At 43.3% G+C, this 25,662-nt stretch overlaps 1 protein-coding gene across 1 annotated transcript; it reads right to left on the reverse strand.

The window, feature by feature from the left end:
• Positions 1-168: 168 nt before the first annotated feature.
• On the reverse strand, positions 169-24,606 carry LOC112264450 (E3 ubiquitin-protein ligase MYLIP-A). Its single transcript, XM_024441062.2, has 7 exons — positions 24,278-24,606; positions 22,871-23,061; positions 11,126-11,311; positions 5,577-5,774; positions 5,013-5,177; positions 3,550-3,979; positions 169-2,118 (listed from the first exon to the last, which is right to left on the reverse strand). The coding sequence occupies exons 1-7, from the start codon at positions 24,362-24,364 to the stop codon at positions 1,903-1,905; spliced, it is 1,473 nt and encodes a 490-aa protein (XP_024296830.1). The 5' UTR covers positions 24,365-24,606; the 3' UTR covers positions 169-1,902.
• Between the last annotated feature and the right edge of the window lie 1,056 nt (positions 24,607-25,662).

Consider the following 25,662-nt stretch of genomic DNA (forward strand, 5'->3'; position numbering starts at 1 on the left):
GCCTCAGTCATCTAACCCCATATCTTTATCTGACCTTTCAGTTGTGACTGTCCCCATTGAGAATAAGAACAAGTGAGTGAGGTGAAAGGGGGTAACTTGAACAGTCAAAGCCAATCAAATCAATGAACACATTTCCCCCCAAAAAAATACAATTTTAAAAAACTCAAATGCTTGTTTAAAAAAAACTTTATTAATACTTTTCTAGTTCAAAGAAATACAATATAAAAGACAGTTCTTTCTACATTTGCAGAGCATAGTTTTTGCTTCAGAAAACAGAAACAAATCCTACTTGAACAAAGTGATCAAATAATCAATCCCCTGCAGTGACTATGTGCCAAATGGTGTCAGCAATAAAGACAACATATTCCTCATCTTTAAAACAAAGTCTGTGCAAAGAAAGAATGCATATCAAAACACAATGTCGCTGTCTCAAATGGCACCCTATTCCTAAACAGTGCACTAATTTCAACCAGAGTGCTATGGGCTCTGGTCAAAAGTACTGCACTGCATAGGGAATATGGTGCCACTTGAGACGCAAGCCAGTGTTGCTACATTAAGGCAAAACCCTATGGATAAAACACTGGTGAAGTTTCCTTGGTAAAGTGACAGTGTATTCATTCTTCCACCCCCCCCAAAAAAACCCTCAAAAAGCAGCTCGTATTGCACTGACAGATCGACTAGTACCCTTTAATAATAAAATCATAAGGAACTCCCTAGTTGACCACATAGAACAGAAGTTGAGGACACACACACACCGCTACACAGTAGAGGCTGAAAAACAGTAGCCTGGTCCCAGAACTGCTTGTGCTGTATAGCTAACTCCTAAAATCTGGGTTAGTTATACAACACAAGCCGATCTGGGATCAGGTTAAAAAAACAGCCTTACTAATAAATAATCACAGATCACTTATTGAGTAAAAGAATTACAGGGAGCATCTTATTTTGGGGCCCCCGTCTGTGAAGGTTCTGTTATGGGATAGAATGCTGAATGTCTGGAGCTCATAGAGTTCCGTACGAGTGGAGTTACTTTATATGACCCATTGGGAATGGACTAGGAGATTCAACCATTTATCTTTCCCTGTCAGAGTTCTGGTTTGGTTCCAGAACCCTGGCACTCATATACACATTAATACCGGGCTTATCGTCAAGACTTCCCCTTGGTTGCATCCCAAATTGCACCCCTTCCCTGCAAAGTACACCACTGGTCAAAAGTGGTGCACTACTGTACATAGGAAATAGGGTGCCTTTTGGGACAGTACTTCTCTAAAATCAGAATGCAGTGCTGTACCAGGGCCAGATTCCTACCCCCAAATAACTTCTCATTGGCATGGAAACAGAACAAAAAAATGCATTTCACTCCATTAGAACCATAAAATGAGATTCTAAAAGCTTAAAACGAAGAAACTTAAAAAATGCAAATATACTTATAGAACAACTGAACGATTATGTACGTTGCCTACTATTCTCCTAGAACACAGAATTCCCTCATATTGTACAAGCGTTGCAGGTTATGAGCCCAATAGATAATTCACATTCTGTACACGGATATGGAGCAAAAAAACAAACAAAAGCACAATCCAAATGAAATAAATCCGATCACACCGCTACTGCTGATCAAATCAACAGCTGCAGTTCAATTAAGAAAATATAATAGGCAATAACCCTAAAATTAAAATGGAAATTCAAAATCCCAAATCTATCATTGGTTTAAAAAAATAAATATCGACAGTGGAAAAATACCACTGTCAGAATGGTAAAGGTGATAAACAAAGAAACTGTGGTGTTGGGACTGGACTGTGTCTGGAATGGCATCATATTCCCTAATTAGTGCATTACTGTGGACAGCACTATGTAGGGTGCCAGGGTGCTATTTGGGATGCAGTCTGGAAGTGGGGGAGTGGTTTATGTCTCAGTCTGGTAGATCTTGTTGGAGTCGTGGTGGTTGTTGGTGTTGGAGTGGTCTTTGGTGTGGCAGGTATATGCTAGCCCACCTATAGCTCTGTGGACGGGGCTTCTGTCGTCGTCGTGGGAGGTGTTGCTGAGGTTTAGGAGACTGGTGCAGGTGGGCAGGTAGACATGCTGCACGTGTTCCACCTCAGATCGACACACCGGACACAACTGGGGAGAGATAATTGAATGTCAACATAAGACTAGCTGTCACTTGTTAAGTTACAGAAATGGAACAGGTCAAATATATCAAAGAACATGAAGACATGGCTGTCAGTGGTTTGTTAAAGCAATGGCACTGTTACTACGGTCTTTGGACCACTGTGTGCTACAAGTACTGCACATGCGGGTTCACACACCGCTTCAAAGGGTTCACACACCGCTTCAAAGGGTTCACACACCGCTTCAAAGGGTTCACACACCGCTTCAAAGGGTTCACACACCGCTTCAAAGGGTTCACACACCGCTTCAAAGGGTTCACACACCGCTTCAAAGGGTTCACACACCACCCTATTTATCACTGGAAGCTGTTGAGGGGAGGACAGCTTATAGTGATGGCTGGAATGGAGTGTAATGGAATCAACCACATGAAACCATGTATTTGATACCATTCCATTTACACCAATATTATGAGCCGTCCTCCCCTCAGCAGCCTCCACTGGCATATAGTGTTTTGGTTGTTCACGTGTGAGTCGAACTCATTCCATAAAAGCACAAATACCCACCACAAGCCCTGGGCTGCAGAATGGACCAGGCAGCCTGATTCTCAGAATCATATTGAAGACATCCAGAACAGACTAATTATACTAACCAGTCTGTCAGTGACAGTGAAGAGCAGTGGAATAACACTCCAATTTAATTCAACCAGTCAATTGTATTATTGTAAAAGCCTGTTAACCAACCCGGGACCACTAGATGGAATTATCCACGATACACTGTTCAGAAAAGACTAAGGGGGCGGCCATGTTGGAATTATTTTTTTCTCCCCGGAATGTTCTCCCTGCGTGGCAGTTCTCTCCTCTCACTGCGTTTTGGTCCAGCCACATAAAACGACACATTTCCCTGTGGATTTAGTGGAATAGACATTTGCTGGCCTGCTGCCGGCAGCTTTAATCCACAGCCGCTATCTCACCATCTGCGACGGCAGTTCAAGCAAAATTTAGGAGTTTAGTGGGAGGGCCAATCACGTGAGCTGAACCCATACATGAGCAAAATACTGGATCGGTTTTTAAAAGTCATAAAGTGGATATGAGAGAAAGAGAGGTCACTCCCTCTGAGCAGTAACTCAGGAGAAAAGTCAAGTATTCTCCTTGAATCTGTGCTCTGCCACTCATGGTATTACACAGCTAGAACCCTAGAGTGTGCTTGTTGTGTTGTGCCAAGGACTACCAGAAAAGGAAGACATTAAACCTAGCGAGACAGCTTTCATATTCATGGGGGTAGATGGTAGTGGTGGCATCCAAATGTCGACTTGACCAAAAACCATAAAAAAATTGTGCAAAGTTGGTGTTCATTGACTAGTAGTTGTTTCTCAATTTGACCAAAACCAACATGCACAACATTCAATAATTTACAAGCATTGACTTTCGTCTGTCTCCTCACCGGTAGTTGGTTGGCGCATGTCTGGCAGCATACCATGTGTCCACAGGGGCAGAAGGCTGCGTCTATCTCCTCCTCACAGCACAGCATACACAGCAGAGCCTCCCTGAGCTTCTCTAGTCTCTCCAGCAGTGCCCTGCTCTGCTGGCAGCTGCCACAATCCTCCCCCATCCCCTCCCCCTGGCCACGAAGGGGACTGTGCCCCGAAGGCGTCCTCTCGCCGCCCGTCCCCGCTGCACGTGCCACCAGGTCCACGATGCCGGCGTTGTAGAGTGCCCGGCGTGCGTAGTCGTAGACCTCCTTGGAGGTGCGTCGGATGTCGAAGACGTACTTCTTGCCCAGGTTTATGTTCTCGTTGAGGAAGAGAGACGCCAGGTGGCCCTTGAAGTCACGGCTGTACTGCATCATCACTGCGTTGGTCACCGTGTCACACCTGGAGGAGAAAGCGAGACGTTATTAACCAAAAAGTCAATCTAACCTTTCTTCATCAGTCAATTGAACATTAGACAATTGTTTTAATCAATTGATTTCCCAATTCTCCACTTTGACTCAACCTATACATGGGATTGATCATGTTTAATAGCAGTAAAGGACTAGAAATCCTCTAAATCTGATCCAGAAACAGTTACTACACTAAGCTCTCAAGTACAGAACAAGCCCATCACCACAACCTGGGGAAAGACAAAAAATTCTGCCCATCATCTTTGTGACTACCTAGCTGTGAACAATCTCATTGCTCTGGGAAAAATGACATTTTCCAGGAAGAATAAAGCACTTTTTCATTAATATCAACACCGTTACAGTCTATGGCTTTATCAATCACTTCAGACCAAGAACATGTAAAAGGATTTGGTATATAGTGGCCTCAACAAACTTCCTCCTTAAGGACCATAGCATAGTCTCAGGGAATGTGTACAACTGTAATTCAGGATGCATATTCACCGAGCAGCACTCCATGTTAAACAGAGCAAAATGTTGAGTGGAAGTGATTGAGAGAACCTGACCCATCAGGACTTCTAAATGGGGAAGTAAAATGCTTAACTGGTTAGCTGCCCCCCTAGGCAGTAGAACTCTACAGTGCTTTAGGAGCATTCGTGTATTCTGAGGGCCGTAAAGTCGGCTGAATAAGTGACAGAAATACCATTTAGAGAGAATGATCCAGTCGGTAGTGTAAATAAGCATTTTGTCAATTCATTAGCATGACAGTGCAGCCCATGGGTGGTTGTCAGTGTTTGTAGCTCTATACTATACTCAGAAGCACTCCTTGCAACCCTATTAAATAGTTAGCGGAAAAGCCAGTCCCTAAAAGGTTTCATCATGGAACATTTGATCAATAATGCCTTGGATCACTTGGTGATCAAATCTAACTGCACAATGATGATGACTATATGTAGAGTGCACTGTATAATTGGACTGCATGACTGTGTTTTGGCTCCCCACAAGTGGATCCTCTCCTGTCCCCTCACCTGTAGAAGGCATGTGTCTCTGTGATGGCCCGGTACAGGCCGCTGGCAGCCCGGTTGCTGATTAGCTTGAATAGTAGAACCACACTATCGCTGGTATCCTTGATCACCGTCAGGTAAACACTCTTCCCTGACTGGGTGGCTATTTGGATTATGGGATAGCTGATCCTAGAATGGATAAAGACAAGTTGAAGGTGGAAACTATTCTTTAAACTAAATCCTGTAACATTAGAATGTTGTACAACATTTTGCAATACTGTGTAATATTACAGGATTTCAGTTCCATGATGACAATCTCAGAACAATAAGAGATTTCCTCGAAGGAAAAGATTTTGGGATAAATCAGGTGGACATTACACTTCATATATATATATATATATATATATATATGGACATTTCAGTAAAGCACAGTATTTGTAGGAGATACTCTGAACTATGTACAGTAAATTGTATATTGTGCACCCCACATACAAAGTGCTCTAATATGACTTTAGTCTATATTATGTTTGAGCTGACTGCACAAGAGATGGAGCAGTTGGTTAAGTAGCCCGAAGAGCCTTCATTTACCTGTTGACCAGGCTGAAGTCCTCTTTACAGACAGTGATGCCCTCCGGGCCCACCCCTATGGCCAGCCTCTGTGCCTCTGCATCCCTGGCCCAGTGCCACTCCACCCCGTAGTGCTCCAAACTGGACACCAGCTGTAGGGCCTGGTACTCCACCGACCCCAGGCTCTGACCCTCCAACGCCTTGTGCTTAGAGATGATACTGTGAAGTGATGGATAGAGAGAGACAGCAGTGTCACTACTGGTTCACATCCAGAGCCTCATTGCTTCAAAGACTTACACAGAGCCACCATGCTTCAAATAGTTCATATTCTGTATTTATTTCCTGTGAGGGCTGTGAGAAAACAGTACAGAAATCCCATCTTCACACAGCTGAACAACATGACAGACTGCAGGGTGCTGCCTGAGCAGTGAGTCTGTCACCCAGAGAGCAGATTCTCTAATATAAACCCATCATACCCCTAATCTGATCAAATAATAAGGGAATCAGTTACTATAATGTAATGTGAGCCTCTGCTTGCGCTGCTAGTAGTTCTCTCCTCACTATATGTGCAGTGTGAATTAGAGTATGAAGTGAGCCATTATTGAGTTAACATTACTCATGGACTAAGCCTTTACTTCCTCAGTTCTTATGAACATTACTCATACAGCTACTGATGCACTGATGTCTGTCCTGTCAATGGAAAATGTCAATACTTTTCCTTTACAGACAGCTTTGCTGTTCGGAAACTGCCACAACAGTGACTATATTTTCCTGCAGTAATTGCTTCAATATGGTAGAATGATATGCATGACATTTTTTCCTCGGGCATTGGAAAGCTGTTTCCAATCTTAGCATTTACAGCTATGCTAAAATTATGACACGGCACAACCAATATCTGTACTGTGTTATCATCCCAAGACATAAGCTTGATTAGGCGGAGCGAGAACTTCCATAAAATTACCCATAGTGCAATAGAAATATGCTTTCGCCAATTACTAAAATCAGAGCTGAATAAATGACCAAATTGGCTATTATAATTTTGAAAACACTAACAAGAGAGCATCGTGTCCATTTAATCCTGATTAACCCAGTACATTGACATCTGCATTTACCCTCCAATTATGATCTCAGGTGGGATCCTAGAGTGTGTAAACACAGTGATAGATCCATCCTCTGACCTTGCACAAACAGTCCCTAGTTTAGATTGGCCTGCACCCAAACTGCTGCTTCTCAAACTGTTGATTTAACCAGTCAACGAGCTGCTGTGCTACTCCCTGGCATGGTTCTGTGAGAGAGAGACTGTCTATTGTGGGCTTTATGGGTTGGTGGTAGAAAACTAAACTGATGTGAGCGTTGACCGCGCTTTTAGGTTTAGTTTCACAGAAAGGATAAGTTGATGTTTAACACCTAGCTATAGTCCTGTTGTTTTATGGCTGTTTAAAGGAATGGGTCAAGTCAGATGAAATATTATTCCTATTTAAAGTTTGGATTTAGAGTGTTTCCAGAATATGTAAGACATTTAACCGGCTAAAACTCAAACCTGCTACTGTAGCTCTAATTGTCCCTTAGGTGTTCAGTTCAATGCCTGAACAGGTTTGGTTCATGACTAAGAAAAACAAGTGGCTGCATGGTAGGAACATGGGAGGGGTGTGTCTCCGTAAAGGGAACATTGTGACCATGTGTTGTCCAGTTTGCGTCCAAAATGGCACCCCTTTCCCCATCTGCACTACTTTTGACCAGAGCCGATGGGGAAATAGTGTGCCATTTTTGACACTAGCTAGCTATAGGGAGCCATTTCAGACACAACCCAAGTTTCCTGCGTCTGTTGCTCATGTCACACTGGGTGATATCATGTGGGTCAAACTTTGTTGTTCCAATTGCAAACCTACCTCTGCTGGTGGAAAACAAGTGGGTGCATGGAGACAACATGGGAGGGGATGCTTTCTTTCCGTAGATGGAACCTTGTGAGCACGTGTTGTTTAAGATACAAATTAAAGATCACTTTATTGGCCAATCGCACACAGGGTCCAAACAAAATCTGACTTACACTTTTAACTCAACCCCTCTGAGTTGTGGTGTTATCCAGTTTTGTAAAGTAGTTAAGTCATTTTTTTCTGAACTTTACTATTTATACTTTACTTTTTTTCTAAAGAAATGAATGTACATTTTACTCCATACATTTTCCCTGACACCCAAAAGTACATGTTACATTTTGACAGGAAAATGGTCCAGTTCACACACTTATCAAGAGAACATCTCTACTGCCTCTGATCTGGCAGGCTCCCTAAACAGACTGCTTTGTTTGTAAATTATGTCTGAGTGTTGGATTTCCAAACTGTGCTGCTGTCTGCATTGCCAGAGTAACTCATACCCGGTTCTCATGGCACAAATGTTTATGTCAGCTGCACACGACTGACTGGTTCATATCCAAAAAGTAGAAGGCAAGGTTACGGCTTGGAGCAAATCAGGGGTTAGGGTGTAGTAAATTATAGTCTTTTACCAACCATAGATTCTTGGGAATAGGTACACAGCTTGGGTACAAGTCTGGCCAAAGCAACAGAAGTTCATTTCATGTAAATTATGGTCATAAATTATTAAAGGTATAAATCTGTTTCGGGATCAATTTTAAACATTGGGAATTTCTCTTTGAAGCACCTGACTAGATGCCTGACTGATGTTGGATGAATCATTAACACCACATCTGGCACTTGGTTCAGCTGGATTTTGATACTTCCATATCATAAGCCTACCATAACATTACGGTCTACCATATCTGTTCACTAAACCAGCCAGCAGGATTGGGGAGTAACGGATTACATGTCAGGGATTACAAAAATATCGGTAACTTTAATCCATTACCAGCTAAAGTACTGTAGTCAGATTACAGATACTTTTGAAAAACTAGATGATTTACTTTGAGGATTACTTTTAAATTCAGAAAGGATGTTTGCGGAAAAGAATCTTTGACACTTGTATTTACTCAATGACATTCATTGCATTAAAAAACATTAAGAGGCACGTTTAAGTTTGTTCCTTAAAAACATACGTCAGAGACCACTATGACGACACACCAAATGTGTTTGATGGGTCGCGGGAAAAGATCAGGAATGGGCTTTCGTAGGCTACAGTACAAGCTACAGTTGAAGTCGGAAGTTTACATACACCTTAGCCAACTACATTTAAACTCAGTTTTCCACAATTCCTAACATTTAATCCTAGTAAAAATTCCCTGTTTTAGGTCAGTTAGGATCACCACTTTATTTTAAGAATGTGAAATGTCAGAATATGAAATGTCACTTTATATCAGCTGTTATTTCTTTCATCACATTCCCAGTGGGTCAGTATACATACACCCAATTAGTATTTGGTAGCATTGCCTTTAAATGGTTTAACTTGGGTCAAACATTTAGGGTAGCCTTCCACAAGCTTCCCACAATAAATTGGGTGAATTTTGGCCCATTTCTCCTGAGAGCTGTTGTAGCCGAGTCAGTTTTGTAGGATTCCTTGTTCGCACATGCTTTTTCAGTTCTGCCCACACATTTTCTATAGGATTGAGGCCAGGGCTTTGTGATGGCCACTCCAATACTTTGACTTTGTTGTCCTTAAGCCATTTTGACAACTTTGGAAGTATGCTTGGGGTCATTGTCCATTTGGAAGACCCATTTGTGACCAAGATTTAACTTCCTGACTGATGTCTTGAGATGCTGCTTTAATATATCCACATAATTTTTTATACCTCATGATGCCATCTATTTTGTGAAGTGCACCAGTCCCTCCTGCAGCAAAGCACCCCCACAACATGATGCTGCCACCCCCGTGCTTCATGGTTGGGATAGTGTTCTTCGGCTTGAAAGCCTCCCCCTTTTTCCTCTGAACTTAACGATGGTCTTTATGGCCAAACAGTTATATTTTTGTTTAATCAGACCAGAGGACATTTCTCCAAAAAGTACAATCTTGGCTGATTTATTTTGATTTTCCAATGATGTCAAGCAAAGAGGCACTGAGTTTGAGGGTAGGCCTTAAAATACATCCACAGGTACACCTCCAATTGACTCAAATTATGTCAATTAGCTAATCAGAAGCTTCCAAAGCCATGACATCATTTTCTGGGTTTGTCCAAGCTGTTTATAGGCACAGTCAACTTAGTGTATGTAAACTTCTGACCCACTGGAATTGTGATACAGTGAATTATAAGTGAAATAATCTGTCTCTAAACAATTGTTGGAAAAATTACTTGTGTCATGCACAAAGTAGGTGTCCTAACCGACATGCCAAAACCATAGTTTTTTAACAAGAAATTTGTGGAGTGGTTGAAAAACAAGTTATGACTCCAACGTAAGTGTATGTAAACTTCCGACTTCAACTGTACATGCATACATACATATATCCATCAATTGTTGAAGAATATAACTTATAAATGCCTCATGAGCTTAATTCAACTGTCACACTCCATGAGAACCCAAAACAAGCTTATTTTTCTCCAATGTTTGTATACATTGTAAATGTAAATAAACACTGTACAGCCTCATAACATGGTTAAAACTATAATGTTGATGTCACGGATGGTCAGTCCTTGATTCCATAGCTCTGTTTATTAATCTGACAGTGGTTCCATTTCTCCTGGTCCATTCCTCAGCGGTTTACCAAAACAGAGGCGGGCAACCATTTTGTTATTGTTTCATCTGTGAATTTGCCTTTTAAAACAGCTGCATATTATCAAGATAAAGTTTCACCAACAAAAAAATGGTAAACAGGCCTATAGCAAATGCAGCATATGGCATTCGCTTTTCACATGTAAATAGCACTTTTCAGTAGTGCTCAAAGCATGCCATTCCATGGGCACAGCATCAGTCCTCCATTACAACAAAATCCTAAACACCACAGTAGGGCTGGCTAAGTCCTTAGTTTTGGGGTTAGCATAACCCAGGTTAAACAATTTGGCTAATCTATACTTCTATAAATCCTATTCTTGAAGATCAAAGAGTATAACATTTATTGGAATGACTGGAATTCTGATAGACTTTGGTTTTTAATCTAAAGATATAATTTAATCATATTACTTGATGTAGTAGAAAGAGATGGGTTAGAAGAGGCCTTCATAACCAACCCATTAAGTCAAATGTAACATCCATTTATGGCCAGCTATGTAAACTTTGATTTATCTTGCAATTGGTAACATACATTTTTGTCTCCTTCTAATACCGCTTAAGAGGAAAGTAATCTAAAAGTAACTGAATGTAATCAGATTACATTACTGAGTTTGGGTAATCCAAAAGCTACATTACTGACTACAATTTGGGACAGGTAACTAGTAACTAATGGATTACATTTAGAAAGTAACCTACCCAACCCAGCCAGCCGGCAACCTTGTCAAGGGTAGCTTTGCTTTCAAAATTCCAACAGTGTATTCATGTCCTGCAAACTCCAACCAATTAGCATTACGGCTCAAGCAAGCTCAAATCCTTTTTTAAACACACCACAGGGGTGTGTGTGTGTGTGCGCGTGAGCGAGCATCGGTGTCCAGTCTACACTCATTGTCTAACATATCCCCAGATGTCCCCTGCCCTTACCTGTCGACTGTTGCCGGGCAGGGTTCGCTCCCACACAGCTCAGAGTAGCAGTATTTGGCAGTGTTCTGGTTGTAGTCTCTGAACTCGGCCTGGGCCAGTAGGGCACTCAGCACCTCAGCCTGCTCTGAACACATCCTCAGGTGGCCGCTGTGGAGGTCCTCCTTGACATGCATGAAGAACACATGCCTGGTGGAGGGAAGAGAGAGGGGCAGGAGTTGTTAGACATGGATTGGGGAGGAGAGGGGGTACACAGGGCCTGGAACCAAACAGGTGATGGTTGGTAGATCAGAGAGGGACACAGAATGGAGCAGGTGGTTAGAGGTTGGGTTACAGACACACACACACACACAAGCTAATTAGTGAAAGCGGTTCCCAGTCAGTGTGTGACGTGGTTTGACTTTTAACCCAGTGTGTTCTAATTGCTCCATAGCTCTCATCATGGTGGCAGAGTGCAGTGTACACACACACAGAGCCCTATAGCCATTACCATAGTGTTCAGAGGAGCAGCAGCTAGCCCTGTACACCTTCTGCATTGCCTGCCTATTCACTAACCCCAGTGGTGTGCTGCGGCGCGATAAGCAGCCAGGTTGCTACTGCTGTTGTGATGTAACACTGTGGGGTCTGGGTACGATAGCACCATTTAGCCTAGGCATCCCCCAATCCTTCCCTCCGTCCCTTCTGCCTGGCTCATGTTTTCCCGTTAAACACCAACACAAGCCCACAAAGACGGGGCTAAGTCAATGTAATGGCAACACAATGCTATAATCTTGTTCTTTTGGCAAGGTAAGGGACCTTCCTGGTTGTCGGTAAACGCTTGTTATTATGGCAAATTCAAAGTGTGGAGGGGGAGGGGGGCATGGGGGAAAATGTGATAAAACAAGGAAGACTTTGTAGATCTGTGTGCAGAACACTAGGCTGCGGCGAGCCAAATACAAAACAACCAGAGTCAAGGAGGCGTTCATTGTTTTCGCCGAAAGCTTTGTTTCTTGTTTATTAGTTTCAGAGATGTCACAAATTATTAGATGTTCAAGGTCAAGGTCCATCTGACCTATGTGACATGATAACACTTTCAACAGGAAAAGCCTATTCTCCTGGACTGTATTTATGGTTGGTAAAACCAGGCTTTCCCTGAGTTTTGGAAACCCTGGGTTAAACAGTAACTAGTAATATGACAGAGGCAGTGACAGAGGACTCATTCTCTCCCATCAAAAGGAGGGTGAACTAGTGGCCTAGTCTCTAAACTGAAAACTAGCACAAGCCAGTCAGGTAACCTTCCCTCCCTCCCTCTCTCTACCCCCTCAGATGGGATGAATTCAACGGGGGTGAACCAAACCAGACTCCCTTCTTGTTTTTCTCACACATACCATAAAACTGAAATTAAAAAATATCCCAGGCCTTTATTTGCTTAAATCACTGAACAGGCACTTGGAGACAGGCTTCTATTTGAGCCAGGTGTCCATTTCATTGATGTACACAGTTTTTGCTCACTTGCGTAGTTAATTTAATCCCAGCATTCACTTCCAGCATTTCAATCAATTTCTTCATTTCCTGCACCAATGCGTTATCATTTACACACAAACATTTTTGTATCTTCTTTTTTTTCTTCTACGAAATGGAGGCATACCAACTTTCGCTTGACAGAATAGCAATTTCCCCATTTCTGGTGGTCTGTATTCCCAAAGTTGTTGACCTTTCGTGCTTGCCAGTTAACTAGCAGTTATCAGCCAATGGCAGTTTCTTACTGGTGATAACAAACAGGGGCACAACTTTGGTTTTAGAAGTGGTGGGGGGGGGCATAAACAGCCTACCCTACTGCTCAGAGATAGCCGCATGGTCCTTAAGCACACCATTGCCTGGTTTTGTATCACATTCCAATTATAAAACTTTGAGGGGGGGGGGGGCGACAAAAAATTGCCATCATTTTTTCAACTCATTACTAAATTACGTAATATAACAAATCGAAACCAAACCTCGTAAACAATTCATTTAGACCCGGCGTATATTTGAAACAGGTGTTTATTTGCTGAAATGTGTGCCGTTGCCCGGCTATTAAACGTGACAGACAGCTATAACCAGGCATACCACCACCAGAGGCAATCTGTACAAATTAATAACACAGAACTACGCAACATCCTTAACAAAAAGCAATGGAAAATAGCACTCCCACCGAGTAAGAATGTGTGACAGTGTGCCTTGAAAAGAGATGTACTGTTGACGGGTCTCATCCTGCCCCCAGTGCCTTATGGGCAGGAGAGGGGGCATGGGAACACAGCTTGGTTGGCACTCAGTCTTCCTGCCTCCTCTGAACCGCTTGGCTTTAGCAGGGAGCAGATACACAAAAGAAGAAGAATCACTCCAGGACAAGAATTGAGAGGAATATTACCATACAATAAAAGGAGATCTAAACAATAGTAGTTGAGATGGTGTTCAACAAACCGCCCAAGTAGATCTATTCCAGAAAGTCCCAGCCCTGGCCTCCTTTCCCAGCAGCTCCTGCCCTAGCTGGAACAGTACACACAGCTGTCCGTTTCCTGTATTGTGTTAGGTCCAGCAGCAGCACAGTGACCAGTAGGCTGCTACCTGGCCAGTTGGAAACAAAGGGCTGTGACTACCTGGGGGTTACTATAGGCCACAGGCCCTCCTGGCCTGGCTGTTCTCCCTCACCACCCAGTGGAAATTGAAAATGACCCCTCCTTTTTCACCCCCCACCCCCCCCCATCTAATGCTGCACTCTAGAGTGGTTTATTCTATGCTTAGAACATGGACTAGGTTACCATGTTTGGGTGTATAGAGTATCTGGAACATTCCTCGTAGTAAGAATTGCAATACTAGGTGGGTGTTTACAAGGTCATGGTCTACATGGGGTAATATACTGTACAGGAACCAGTCAAGTCTAGTGTGCACAGAGTACTGTAATGATTTCCTTCCTACTCTTTATTTCTTCCTGGCTCTTCCTGGTTGTTGATGCACACGTGGATTTCTCATCTATCCCTGCTTAACCCCTCAACAGTCTAGCCTGTGCAAAGTCTGTACAGAGTGTAACATTGCATCCCAATTATCTACCCTTCTGCCCTTCGTGTGCACTTGTACACTTCCTTTAGGAGAATACAGGCGTAAGAAATATGGGAGTAAACTCCTCACATGCTTTTTCTTGGCTCTTCCAGGTCGTTGAAGCACACATGATTTCTCATCCATCCCTGCTTGACAACTCTCTGTGGGTCTGCTGATTCCAGACTGCCCAGCCGGGGGGCCTGAGCCTGGCTCCTGGCTATGTGGGAGCTCCTCTATCAGGGGAGTCTGCCCCTGTCAGACCCTATAGCACACCCCACTGGGAGACAAAGAGCAGAGACTAGGAGGGAGGCTCTGGAAGCAGCACCCCGTTATGGAGGTAGACATCCAGGGCAGCAGGGTGAGTATATCCCCCTCTCCCCCAGTGCTTTGATGTGGACTGTGGAGGGTGGTGATGTGGAGGGGTTGTAAACTGGTCTGACTATCCACTGTGCAGGACAGTGACCGGTGCAGACAGGCTCACGGCTCTAACTTTAACTCCTACAGCGGCTGGAGGGCAGAAATGCCAGGCTGCATCAGGACAGAGAAGCATTACAGTCCAGAGGTGCCCAGACTGCCAACACCATACCAGTCACTTCCCTGCCCACACAACATACTGGTCCCTACCCACATCTCCGCACCGCTGCCCACTGTCTGTCAAGGGAGAAGGCCACAGAGACAAAACAGTGGGGGGTCTCCCATTAAGCCTATAGGGAATCTAATACAGGAGAAGAAAATACTTGACCCCCCCCCCACCATCTCAGTTTAAATACAACTGGGAAGAATAAAGCCTCTTAAGACATTCACGACAGTCATCTTGATGAAGGGAAAGAAAAGGGGGGCACGGAACGGCTGCTCTCAGACCAAGGGACCGCATGGTAGATTTACTGTTCACACACACACACACACCAGGCAATAGATGACAGTGGGTGCTCCAACAAAGTCATCTGTTCTCCTGCTGGAATGTTAAACACTTCATTACATAGCTGGAATAATTCAATTAAAGTGCACCGTAGCCTGGCACGGCCGTAGCTGGGAGGAATATGGGGTCATTGCTCCCTTTCTGTGACAGATGGAAGATGCAGGAGGAGAAGAGGGATTACTTGCTTAGTTCTGGGTTTATTAGTGACATTTCTACTGTTTTAGAGAGAGCAGCCCTGTGGAGTTTTAGATTGTCAAAGTTAACTTCAAGGATTTCCCCAAAATGTAGTGCATTTCACACACTCATCTCTTTGACAGATTTGTTTGTGTTAAAATCTCTTTTCCTGACATCCTGTCTTTACTTTTTCCTCCGGCGATTTAAAAAAAAACTTTAACTGTTGATAAGCAATATCCCAAGTGCAAACTCAGAGTATGGCATTCGGATAGGAATTTGGGTTGTCATCAGCCCCCCCCCACCCACCCCCTTGCTCAAGGAACAATGGAGAACAAAATAGGAAAGGCATGATACCTATGTCATGACATACCTGGACCACCCACTGAGATGTGCCTTTTAAAAAAAAGTAAATCAAGTGTTAAATGAGGTGAACAGGGGACTGGAGTGCCACTGTAAGCTGTTGCTTGTTCACATGGCTAACTGTTTTTAATGAACTTATTTCAGAGTAAACATTCTCAAAAGAAGCCGATGACAGATTATAGGGCAATTTGGTGAAACTTTTTGTTCTTCTTACCATCCTGGCCTATAAAATAATTGTTTCAACTTGCCTTCTCTCAGTAGTAAGAGAGAAGACATTAGTCACAGAGCTCTGTCTCCAGAAGAACAAAATGTCCCTGTGAAATGAAATTATAAACCTCTGCCTAGTTACTGCACCGTGTCAGCCAATGAGAAGTGTCAGTTTCAGAGCTCACAGGACCAGGCTCTAAACAATGTGGTTTGTAGAAGTAACAAATAACACAGCCCAGAGCTGTGCGCTAGAGGTAACTCCCAGTCAACGAACTCTAGTAACCCCAGTCCAGGGACCAGTTTTACAGTCTCTCAATGGAAACATCACAACAAGGATGTTAATCAAATAGTTTAACCAACGGAACGAGAGCAATAAAGAAAATGTTAAAAAGTGGGGAAACAAAACACCAAATAAACAAGAGAAACATTTAGTTCTGGGCCGAGTGAACTCATGAATCCAACAACTGCCATTTTGAGGTGAACAAAGAAGTTGTTTGTAAGCTAAATCGACCTCTGGTTAAGGGGAGAGAGTGTTCCAGATTAACGGATTGTAGAAGGGTAATTAAACATAACCCAGGCTGAGCCAGGGCGCTTTGGGCAGGAGTCACACAAGCCCAGAGCCTGACACAGCCATCCTTCCTGGCCAGGGACTAATATTATGGGTTCAAACCAGATATGAGGGAAGGCTACTTGAGTTCAGAGAAATTAAAAGGAAAGTTAAACAAGTCTGGGTGGGGGACAGGGACTGTGACAACCATCTTGCCTCCCTAACTAATCCTACTGGCTGCAATGCTGTGACAACACGAATGGTCTTAACGTCAGGGAAAAACATTTGCCTGGTGGTGAAAATATCTAGAACGTTCTGCTTCAGCAAACATGTAAAGACAGACAGTTTTGGCAAAGACATCTGGAGTTGGCGGATCTGGATAATACAAACTGCTCTCCTCAGGTTTAGGGGGAGGACATCAAAACTGTTGGAGTTGGGTTGCAAAGCAGAAAAACATCTGACGACCTGCATTTGCACCCAAATAAAAATTCAAGTACACTATCAAACTTTTTTTGCAATTTCTCCTCCATCTCCTCTCTATGATAACGAAATTCACATTAGATTAACGTGGACAGCAGACAGATACAGTAACAAATCAATTCAACAAGACCTTGACTCAATTAACAGCGTTCTGAGAGGCAATGCATCCCCTCAACTTGTAACACAACCAAAACACATTTTTAAATAGAACTCCACATATGCATTATCGTCATTTTCACAATTTCAGATTATTTCATAATAGAAAAAAGGAAATCACATTAACTGCACTGTCCCTTTAATAATTTCCTTCCTTGGTCATTCTGAACACAGCATTAACTGAATTAACCAGTCAAATTGCTAGGGTTAGGGGCTCCGAGTCCCTTCAAGAGATTCTATTTCTATGGGAAAGGCACTAAAAACATTCCTTTTCTTATTCATGGCAGATGAGGTCTGTTAATGGTTGTGCCCTCTGGATAGCTAACCCCCCCGACCAACTGTTGACCTGATCAGAATGCTAAAACACTGCACAACAAGGGGAAAACATGTTCATTTAGACAAGCATGGAACACACACTACCTCCAGGCTAGTGAGGGGTAATGATGCAGATAGTACACCATTCATTGAGGGGGACAAGTTTCAACCATAGAATTAGAACTATTAGAACAGAACTGACATTCTAATAATTATATTTCTATGGGGCCAACTCAATCTCTGAACCAATAGAAATGTCAGAAAGTTTAATAAAAAGAGGACATGGTTGTGGTTTGAGCAAATAGCTTCTAAAACAAATAGGAAGTCTACTACTTCTCTGGAAATACCCACCAAATGCAGAAGTAGATATTAAACTGCCCATATCTGGTCAGTGCAGTGTACACACACAAGGCTGCCTCAAGCCATGGTCAAAGACCAGGCAGGGTGTTTCAGAAGCTACCGGGGCAGAGCGGAGCTGAGAAATTCTGGGATCTCAAAGCTACAGGATCAGGATGGGGGGGTTTGTTTGATGTTGGGAGGACAAGAGGAACTGCAGAAATCGGACCAAATTGAGCCAGTACTACAGACGAGAGCTGTGTGTGTGTATTTATAGGACAAGAGGAACTGCAGAAATCGGACCAAATTGAGCCAGTACTACAGACGAGAGCTGTGTGTGTGTATTTATAGGACAAGAGGAACTGCAGAAATCGGACCAAATTGAGCCAGTACTACAGACGAGAGCCGTGTGTGTGTATTTATAGAAAGTGCATGTGTTACTGAATCTCTTTAGACCCCTCCACACACACAGGTTAAACCCTGCAATGGATCACCGTTTCCTGGGAGTGGCTAGCTGCACCTTAGGGTTTTACTCCTCGTCTATTATAACACAGAAACATGGGATGCCTAAATAGTCAACTGTAAAACAGTAAAACGCACACTAGCTGATGTCTCCAACACTCAACCTCACACTTAATAATCCCCATGTCTGGCATAGAGCGGACGTCTCTGGTAAAAAAGGATTTTTAACTACTCGAGGATAATGGGATAGCAGCAGGATTTAGTGAATATTCTGTAAATGGCCAAGCTTATGTAAGCAGATTTTTTTATTTTAATTGTATGTGTGCCGTATCCACCATATGTTATGTAACCCGGGCTGAAAGAGGGCGAGAGAAGTAGGCGTGTGTGTGTACTGGCACTCGGAGGGCCAAGCTTGTCTGTCTGCACCCACTAAGGACATTTCGTACACACACCTGTTACTACCCACAGGTTTACCTGTACCAGGACATTACGTTTTAGGAGTGTGTGTGCCCTATAATGCTGGAAAATCCCCTGGCCCCTGGGTCAGGTCACCACCCAGCACTGTTACTTGCCAAGAACACTCTGTTTTATTGGTGGATATTAGTTTGAGCACGTTCCATTTGTTTATTTTAGTTTCTAAGAGGTGTCCCTCACTAGTAAACTATTCGGTGGTCTCTCTCTCATGCACCAACTGACAGTGCAACACTTGAAGCTATCAGACCAAGTCAATGGATTCAAACAGAGACTAAAACACATGCAGATAAGAGATAGAGGGACACTAGTCAGAGACTGTTCTCTCTGCTACCGCACAGTAAGCGGTACCGGAGCGCCAAGTCTTGGTCCAAGAGGCTCCTAAATAGCTTCTACCCCCAGCCATAAGACTCCTGAACAGCTAATCAACCTGCTCTCCAGACTATTTGCATTGCCCCTCCTTCTGAAACGCTGCTGATACTCTGTTATTATCTATGCATAGTCACTTTAATAACTCTGCCTACATGTACATATTACCTCAACACTGGTGCCCCCGCACATTGACTCTGTACTGGTACCCCCTGTATATAGCCCCGCTATTGTTATTTTACTGCTGCTCTTTAATAATTTGCTATTTATTTCTCTTACTTTTTGGGGGGGATTTTCTTAAAACTGCATTGTTGGTTAAGGGCTTGTAAGTAATCATTTCACTGTAAGGTCTACACCTATGGTATAAGGCACATGTGACAAAATTTGATTTGAGACAGTCACGCATTCCACATCTACTTACTAAGATGTTCTGCCCTCACTATGAGTACCAACTTATGCGTTTTGTATCTGTGTTTACGAATATGTGTTTACGAATATGTGTGTTTACGAGTGTATCTATTTCTGCCTGCAAGCCTGTCCGTTTGTGGTCTGAGTGACGGCCGGAGGGAAGCAGCAGTAGCCCAACGAGGGGAAATGTGAAAGCACAAAGGAGGGTTAAGGCACATGACGACATTGTGACGTTAAGAGTTTTTACGGCTGTTGATGCGCACCAAAATGTAGGCTAGACGCCAGCTGAACCAAAGCAAGCAGAAGGCTTTAAGGGAACCCTGCCGGCCTCCCGTACCACTGCTGCTCATCTCGCTCCCTGCCACACACACACACACAGGGAACAAAGACCTGTTTTCACCACTGAGAGACATGACCTTCCAGTAACCACTGAGTCACAAATACCACCACTAGAACAGAGAGAGTAGAGAGCACACAGCATGCTAACAGAAATATACATCATGAGTGTGGAGAGTTTCCATGAGTTGTGAACCAGTGTGGTGATCTCACAGGCCTGTTCTCTAGAGAAAGATGCAGAGGAAGTCAAAATGGCCCCTTCTTTCCTATCTGAAAATCTGGTCCTCATTGTCTTGAAAACCATCCAGAGAGAGCGAGAGATGGGGCCCCATCCTCAACCACTTTAAATGATCCTACATCTGGTAGTAACAGCGTACGGGCCAAAAATAAAATTGTTGAGCCGAGCTCTACCCACCACAACTGTGTGTGCGCAAAACCTTTGCTACTTTTAACTAAGACTCACACATTACCATCCCCTCCCTCTATACCCCCCCCCCATCTTTATCTCCCCTTTCCTCTTGTCCCCGGTTCCACACACACCCTCTCTCCTCACCATCTGTTAAAGACCCTCCTAATCTGCCAGAGGTCAGCAGTGGATGAACTGCCATGGGTCCTGACGTCTTCCAATAGCACACACACCAATAGTCTTTTCTGGCCGAGAGGACTTAGCGCCTCTGAACAGAGTACCAGACGTAATTTGAAAAACGATTCTACATGTAGAGTCGTCAGCAGCCATGCGCTTACCGGCGGATGGTCCCTAAAAACACACCGTGCCGAATGGCAGATCGACGTGTGCGCGCATCCTAAAACTGTCCTCAGAGAGACTGCTTTTTAGCTTCCTCACCCCTTAGCTCCCCTGGTCAACTCCCCCCCCGGTCAACTCCCCTTTTCTTCCCCTTAACTGCACATGCACGCTGTCCAGTCTTAAAGAAACACAAAGTCCATTGGGTGGCAGGTAGCCTAGTGGTTAGAGGGTTGGTCTTGTAAACCGAAAGGTTGCAAGATCGAATCCTCGAGCTGACAAGGTAAAGATCTGTCGTTCTGCCCCTGAACAAGGCAGTTAACCCACTGTTCCTAGGCTGTCGTAGAAAATAAGAATTTGTTCTTAACTGACTTGCCTAGTTAAATTAAAATTAAAATAAATCAAATAAAAATCCTCAAAGACAGACAATGAAAGGAAAAAGGACTTGCCCTCCAAGCCAGGGGGAGGGAGTGGTAGTGTGTACTTATAGTCCAGACAGAGACAGCTGGGAGGGGGGCAAGAGGGATAGATCTCAGTTTAATGAACAGTTACTGGCCGACCTTGCCTGGAGAGAGAGCGAGAGGAGCTAAGAAGCTCAGAGGCTCAGCCCCACACACACACACACACACACACAACTCCCTCTCCTCTAACAGCATGTTATCAGATGCCTTCCCTGGCAGACTGCCTGGGGTTAGTATCTACTTTTAATGATACCGTATCTGTCCTACAGCTGTGGAAAGATATGATGATATTAACGTGAATGCTGCATGCAAAACTTTACTGGGGGGTGGTGGGGTTAGCAATGAGAGCAGAGCACCCTATTAGTAACAGCAAAAGAGAAGTGCTGAGTTGATTCTCTGCTGGTGCATTTCCATACAGGATTTACAACATATTTTTGAGCGCGGACGCATCACACCTTTTTACATACAGGACCTAAACCAGTGTTTTACCCAAAAGGCTCAGACTTTTCAGTTTCCACCTAAGCGGTTCGGCACCCGTAACTCACTGGGCCATGGCTCCAGCGGACCTGCTCTAACCTGGGGACAAAGCCTGACAATTGGTACTTTTACATTACAATGGCTCACCGGACTTTAACCCACAAAGCATCTTTTGATTACACCGAGGTTGTTAATTCTACTCTTCACAAGTCCTCACTGCCAGCCCTAGTTATGGAAACAATTTCCCTAGTATAACATAAGGGTGTATACACTAGTGTAACACTGGTGTTACAGTCAAAAAAGCAGATGGCACCCTATTCCCTATTTAGTGCACTACTTATGAACAAAGCCCCTATAGGGAATAGGGTCCCATTTGCAATCAGTCTAAGATTCAGTCAGGATCAAGCGTGTTAGGATGTGTTACTTTGTATGGAGACTTCTAACTAGAGAGGACCTCTAAAGGGCTGGGAGGAAAGAACTAAACTAGACTCCAAAGGTCCTGTTATCCATCAGCCAGAAGTCAGTGTGTCAGGCCTTTCGCTGGAGATACGTTTCAACAAGTTTAGAAGACTGGGCAATTTCTTCTCTGGTTAATTTATATTACAGTCTTTGTGTACGAGAGGAAGAATGATTTTTAAAATGAGGCTGACGGAACACAGAGCAAACTAGAGAAAACTACACCAAATAAAGCCTTTTACATTGGTGTCTGAAAAAAACTATGAAAACAAGTTTTTTTTGTTCTTTCAACTCAAACATTTTTTCAGAGTTTGTAGTAAAAAGCACTTTTAACATCTAAACAAAGTTACAACTTTGAGATGTCCTTCGAGACTTTGTAAAAATCCAAGACAAAAGAAACCAAGGCAAAAGCACAACATCAACAAAAGTGTTAATAAGGACACCTCTCCTGAATGAGAAAAAGTATACGAAAGACAAAAGAAACCGAAGTGAGCTCACGTCATCATTCGTTTGAATGAGAGCCAGCATGGGATGTCTGGAGGGGGGGTGTAGCTCTCAGCAGGCAGGGCCAGGCAGAGGGACCCTGGGGCAGCGGTAAAGGAGTCTGGAACCTCTACAGAGATCATATTTCCTTACTGCCTCCTGCCCGGCTCTGCGCCACAATGACCTGTAGTAACCCTGTGTGCTGCGGGGTTACTGTAGGCCGTTTCACTGTACAGCAGAATCAGGAAGTCACAACTAACTTCACAGGCTATGACAGATCTGGTTGTTTCTCTTTCCCCCTGATCCTCCTCCTCCTATAGTACATGACTGGAATCTGAATGGTTGAGTTAGAGATTATGTTGTAATATGTATATTTAGTAAGTAACTTCCCTAGGTTCTTTCTCTCCCTTTCTCATTTTAACAAGATGATGCAGGGATGGAAGAGAATGACTATTGTAATGAGATGGTTAAATATGCATGTATGCTCATGATGTGGTGTTGAATTTTGTCTGTGTGCGATATACAACATCCATACCTAGTCTGTTCCTGGAGTATGAGATGTGGTTCCACAAAGAATTTGACTCTAAGCCTGAGTCGGCAGGGAGTCAGATTGTCCATCTGCTGACAGATTCTGTTCCTCAGGTTGAGCCACAGGTTCTCTCCCTTACTGCCCGAGAACTGCAGGCCAAAGTAGTCCACCTCTATGATTCCCAATTTCCTACACACCTTTGGAATAAAAGAGGAAGAAGTCAGTATGGAGAAGAAAAAACAACAACGTAAAAACCAAAGTAAAACCAAAGTTGCCTAACCGCAGTTTGTGTAGGCCGAGAAGCTTCAAGAAAATATGAGACAGTTTAGCATGTTTCTTTATTATCATTTTTGCATATGCCATACATCAATATCAAGGCAGTAAAGCCGGTGGGAGCAGTTAAGTGGGAAATAAATGTAGATCTTTTTCCCGCGGTAATAAACTTCATCACGAGCCTCTCACCAGCAGCAGGAAAGGAACGGAGTTATGTAACGTCAAGTGTAGCCGAAATCCAGAGGGGACGGAGGGTGAGATAACTATACCGATTCAAAGGACATGTCAACGCGCTGTGTATATGAGATAGGAGCTTAGAATGTATTTAGAATTCATTAGAAGACAACGATTAGGCCCTCTGACAAATTCACATGTTTACGGATTGATGACTAGGCCTACATCATTGGCACCATAACGTAGTAACCCATGATCATTGATGTAACGACTTTGGTATTTATAAAATCTAAAAAAGGATTATTGCAATGTGGTAGACCACTATTGGATATTCAAGGTTAATTAAGTCAACAGTAGGCTATTTTCGTGAGAACACCCATTGAAGCTACACAACATTGCTAAGCATGCACAGGGACCAACATGAACTGAAGTAACCTTTGCTTGACAAAGCCATATACTTTCCTCGCGACTAGACTACCAGGAAGCAACTCCCTCAGATGGCACCTTCATACTCATTTCGAAAATCACCAACTCAATCATCACGAGTTGAATTGTACCACAAGTCAAAATTGTGGGCTCTTTCTTTGTTACGGAAAATGTAGCCAACTTGTTTCCAAACAAAGCAACATCGTTGCACGATTGAGGAAGCACATTTGTATCGCTGTGTGTGGCAATGTAGCATACATATCCAGTGACAGACAATGCTGTTTAGGGAGAACTGATCCTGGCGACAGAAAATCTAACAATAAACAGGAACTTTGAACATCAAAATGTGGATTTCTCATCTCGGCAACAAAAAAACACGTTCATGCCGACAAAGTGTTGCGATTTAATCCACAAAAAAATGTGCACTTGCAGGACAATTTTCACTGTGTTTCGACAAATGTATTTATAACCTAAAAATAACCTATAAACAACCCGAAAACAGAAAAATAACAAAAAGGAAGAATTAAAATGAGTATCTACCTTATTCAGACAGTCTTCACCATTCGCCTTCGAATCAACTTCCACTTCCATAACCACCGAATCCGGACGGGTAACATGGCAAAGCATTTTGGCTGTCTAGTATTTTATATTTGGTCTATACCTCTTTTAAAATAATAACACAACCACGGTATTCCTCTTTTGAGACCCTACATCAAACCTTCGTCCACTTTCCAAACCCTCTCACTTCGTATGGCAGCCAAACACTCCCTACCAGCGGTAAACTATATCAATGAATTGCTATGCAAAGCACTGGCTACTCCGAAACAGCCAATTACAATGCGTTTAGCATATGAGGCTTGCACCCGCGATCACCGTCATATCCAAACGGCTAGTGCAATCCGGGATCCTTGGGACATCCCTATGCTAAAACCTAATCCAGGGGTGTCAAACCGTGAGATGGTTCAGTACGGCTGAGTAAAACAAATAAAACTTGTGAATTGTGAATTTTTTTTTTCCGGTGGTGGACGAACTAAAAAACCTTTAAAATAACTACAACGAAATCGAAACGGTATAAAAATGATAATGGAAAAATATTCATACAGTTTCTTGATTGTCCAGCCCGCCAATAATCAGTAGACAGTCAGGGAGAATAGAACATTCAAAACATGATGGATAGAGGATACATTTTTGACTATTTAGAGTCAAGGAAATATAAAATATTTTCAGTGCGGCACTCCAGATCTCCTTGAAGACCGAATGCCGAAGACCGAAGACCGAATCCTAACCCCAAACTTAAGCCCCTACCCTAACCATAGCCATAACCCTTACCTATAACTAACCTTAACCCGTACCTTAACCATTTCAATTTCAATGGGGTAGGGACGTCCCAAGGAGTCCGAATAGCACATACCATATTCAAACGAGACCATCTCGTGGCTACAATGCATGATGAGGACAACAGAGGCGCCCCCTTCTGGGGTTTTCTCCAGAGTGTGCAGCTCGTTGGACCTCTCATAAGTCTATGGGTCTTTCACCTGCTTGATAAGAGTTGACTATACATGGACATAGCTGGTATAGAGTGGCTTGAGTTGTATGTTGAGAGCTGCATATGAATTAATAATGCATTGAAATAGGCTAGTGATCAGAAATAGCAGCAGTAGAGGACTATGTGCACCCCAACCATTTATTTCTGTGCTTACTTTCAAAAGCATCTGAATGTTCAATGCAAAAATCTCCCATCGTTATTGCCCAATACACACCCTTGCCGTGTGCCCAGTGAGCAGTCTATTCCTGTACGTTGGCTAGAGCTAGGTATAGGCCTACAACCTGTCTCTATGTTGTTGACATTCAGTAGCCTACTGTGTAAGTCAGACAAGCATTTGCAAGCATGTACAGAATGAGACCTGGATAAATAATTTGACAGG

The sequence above is a fragment of the Oncorhynchus tshawytscha genome, linkage group LG13, assembly GCF_018296145.1.
Source record: "Oncorhynchus tshawytscha isolate Ot180627B linkage group LG13, Otsh_v2.0, whole genome shotgun sequence".
Lineage (NCBI taxonomy): Eukaryota > Metazoa > Chordata > Actinopteri > Salmoniformes > Salmonidae > Oncorhynchus > Oncorhynchus tshawytscha.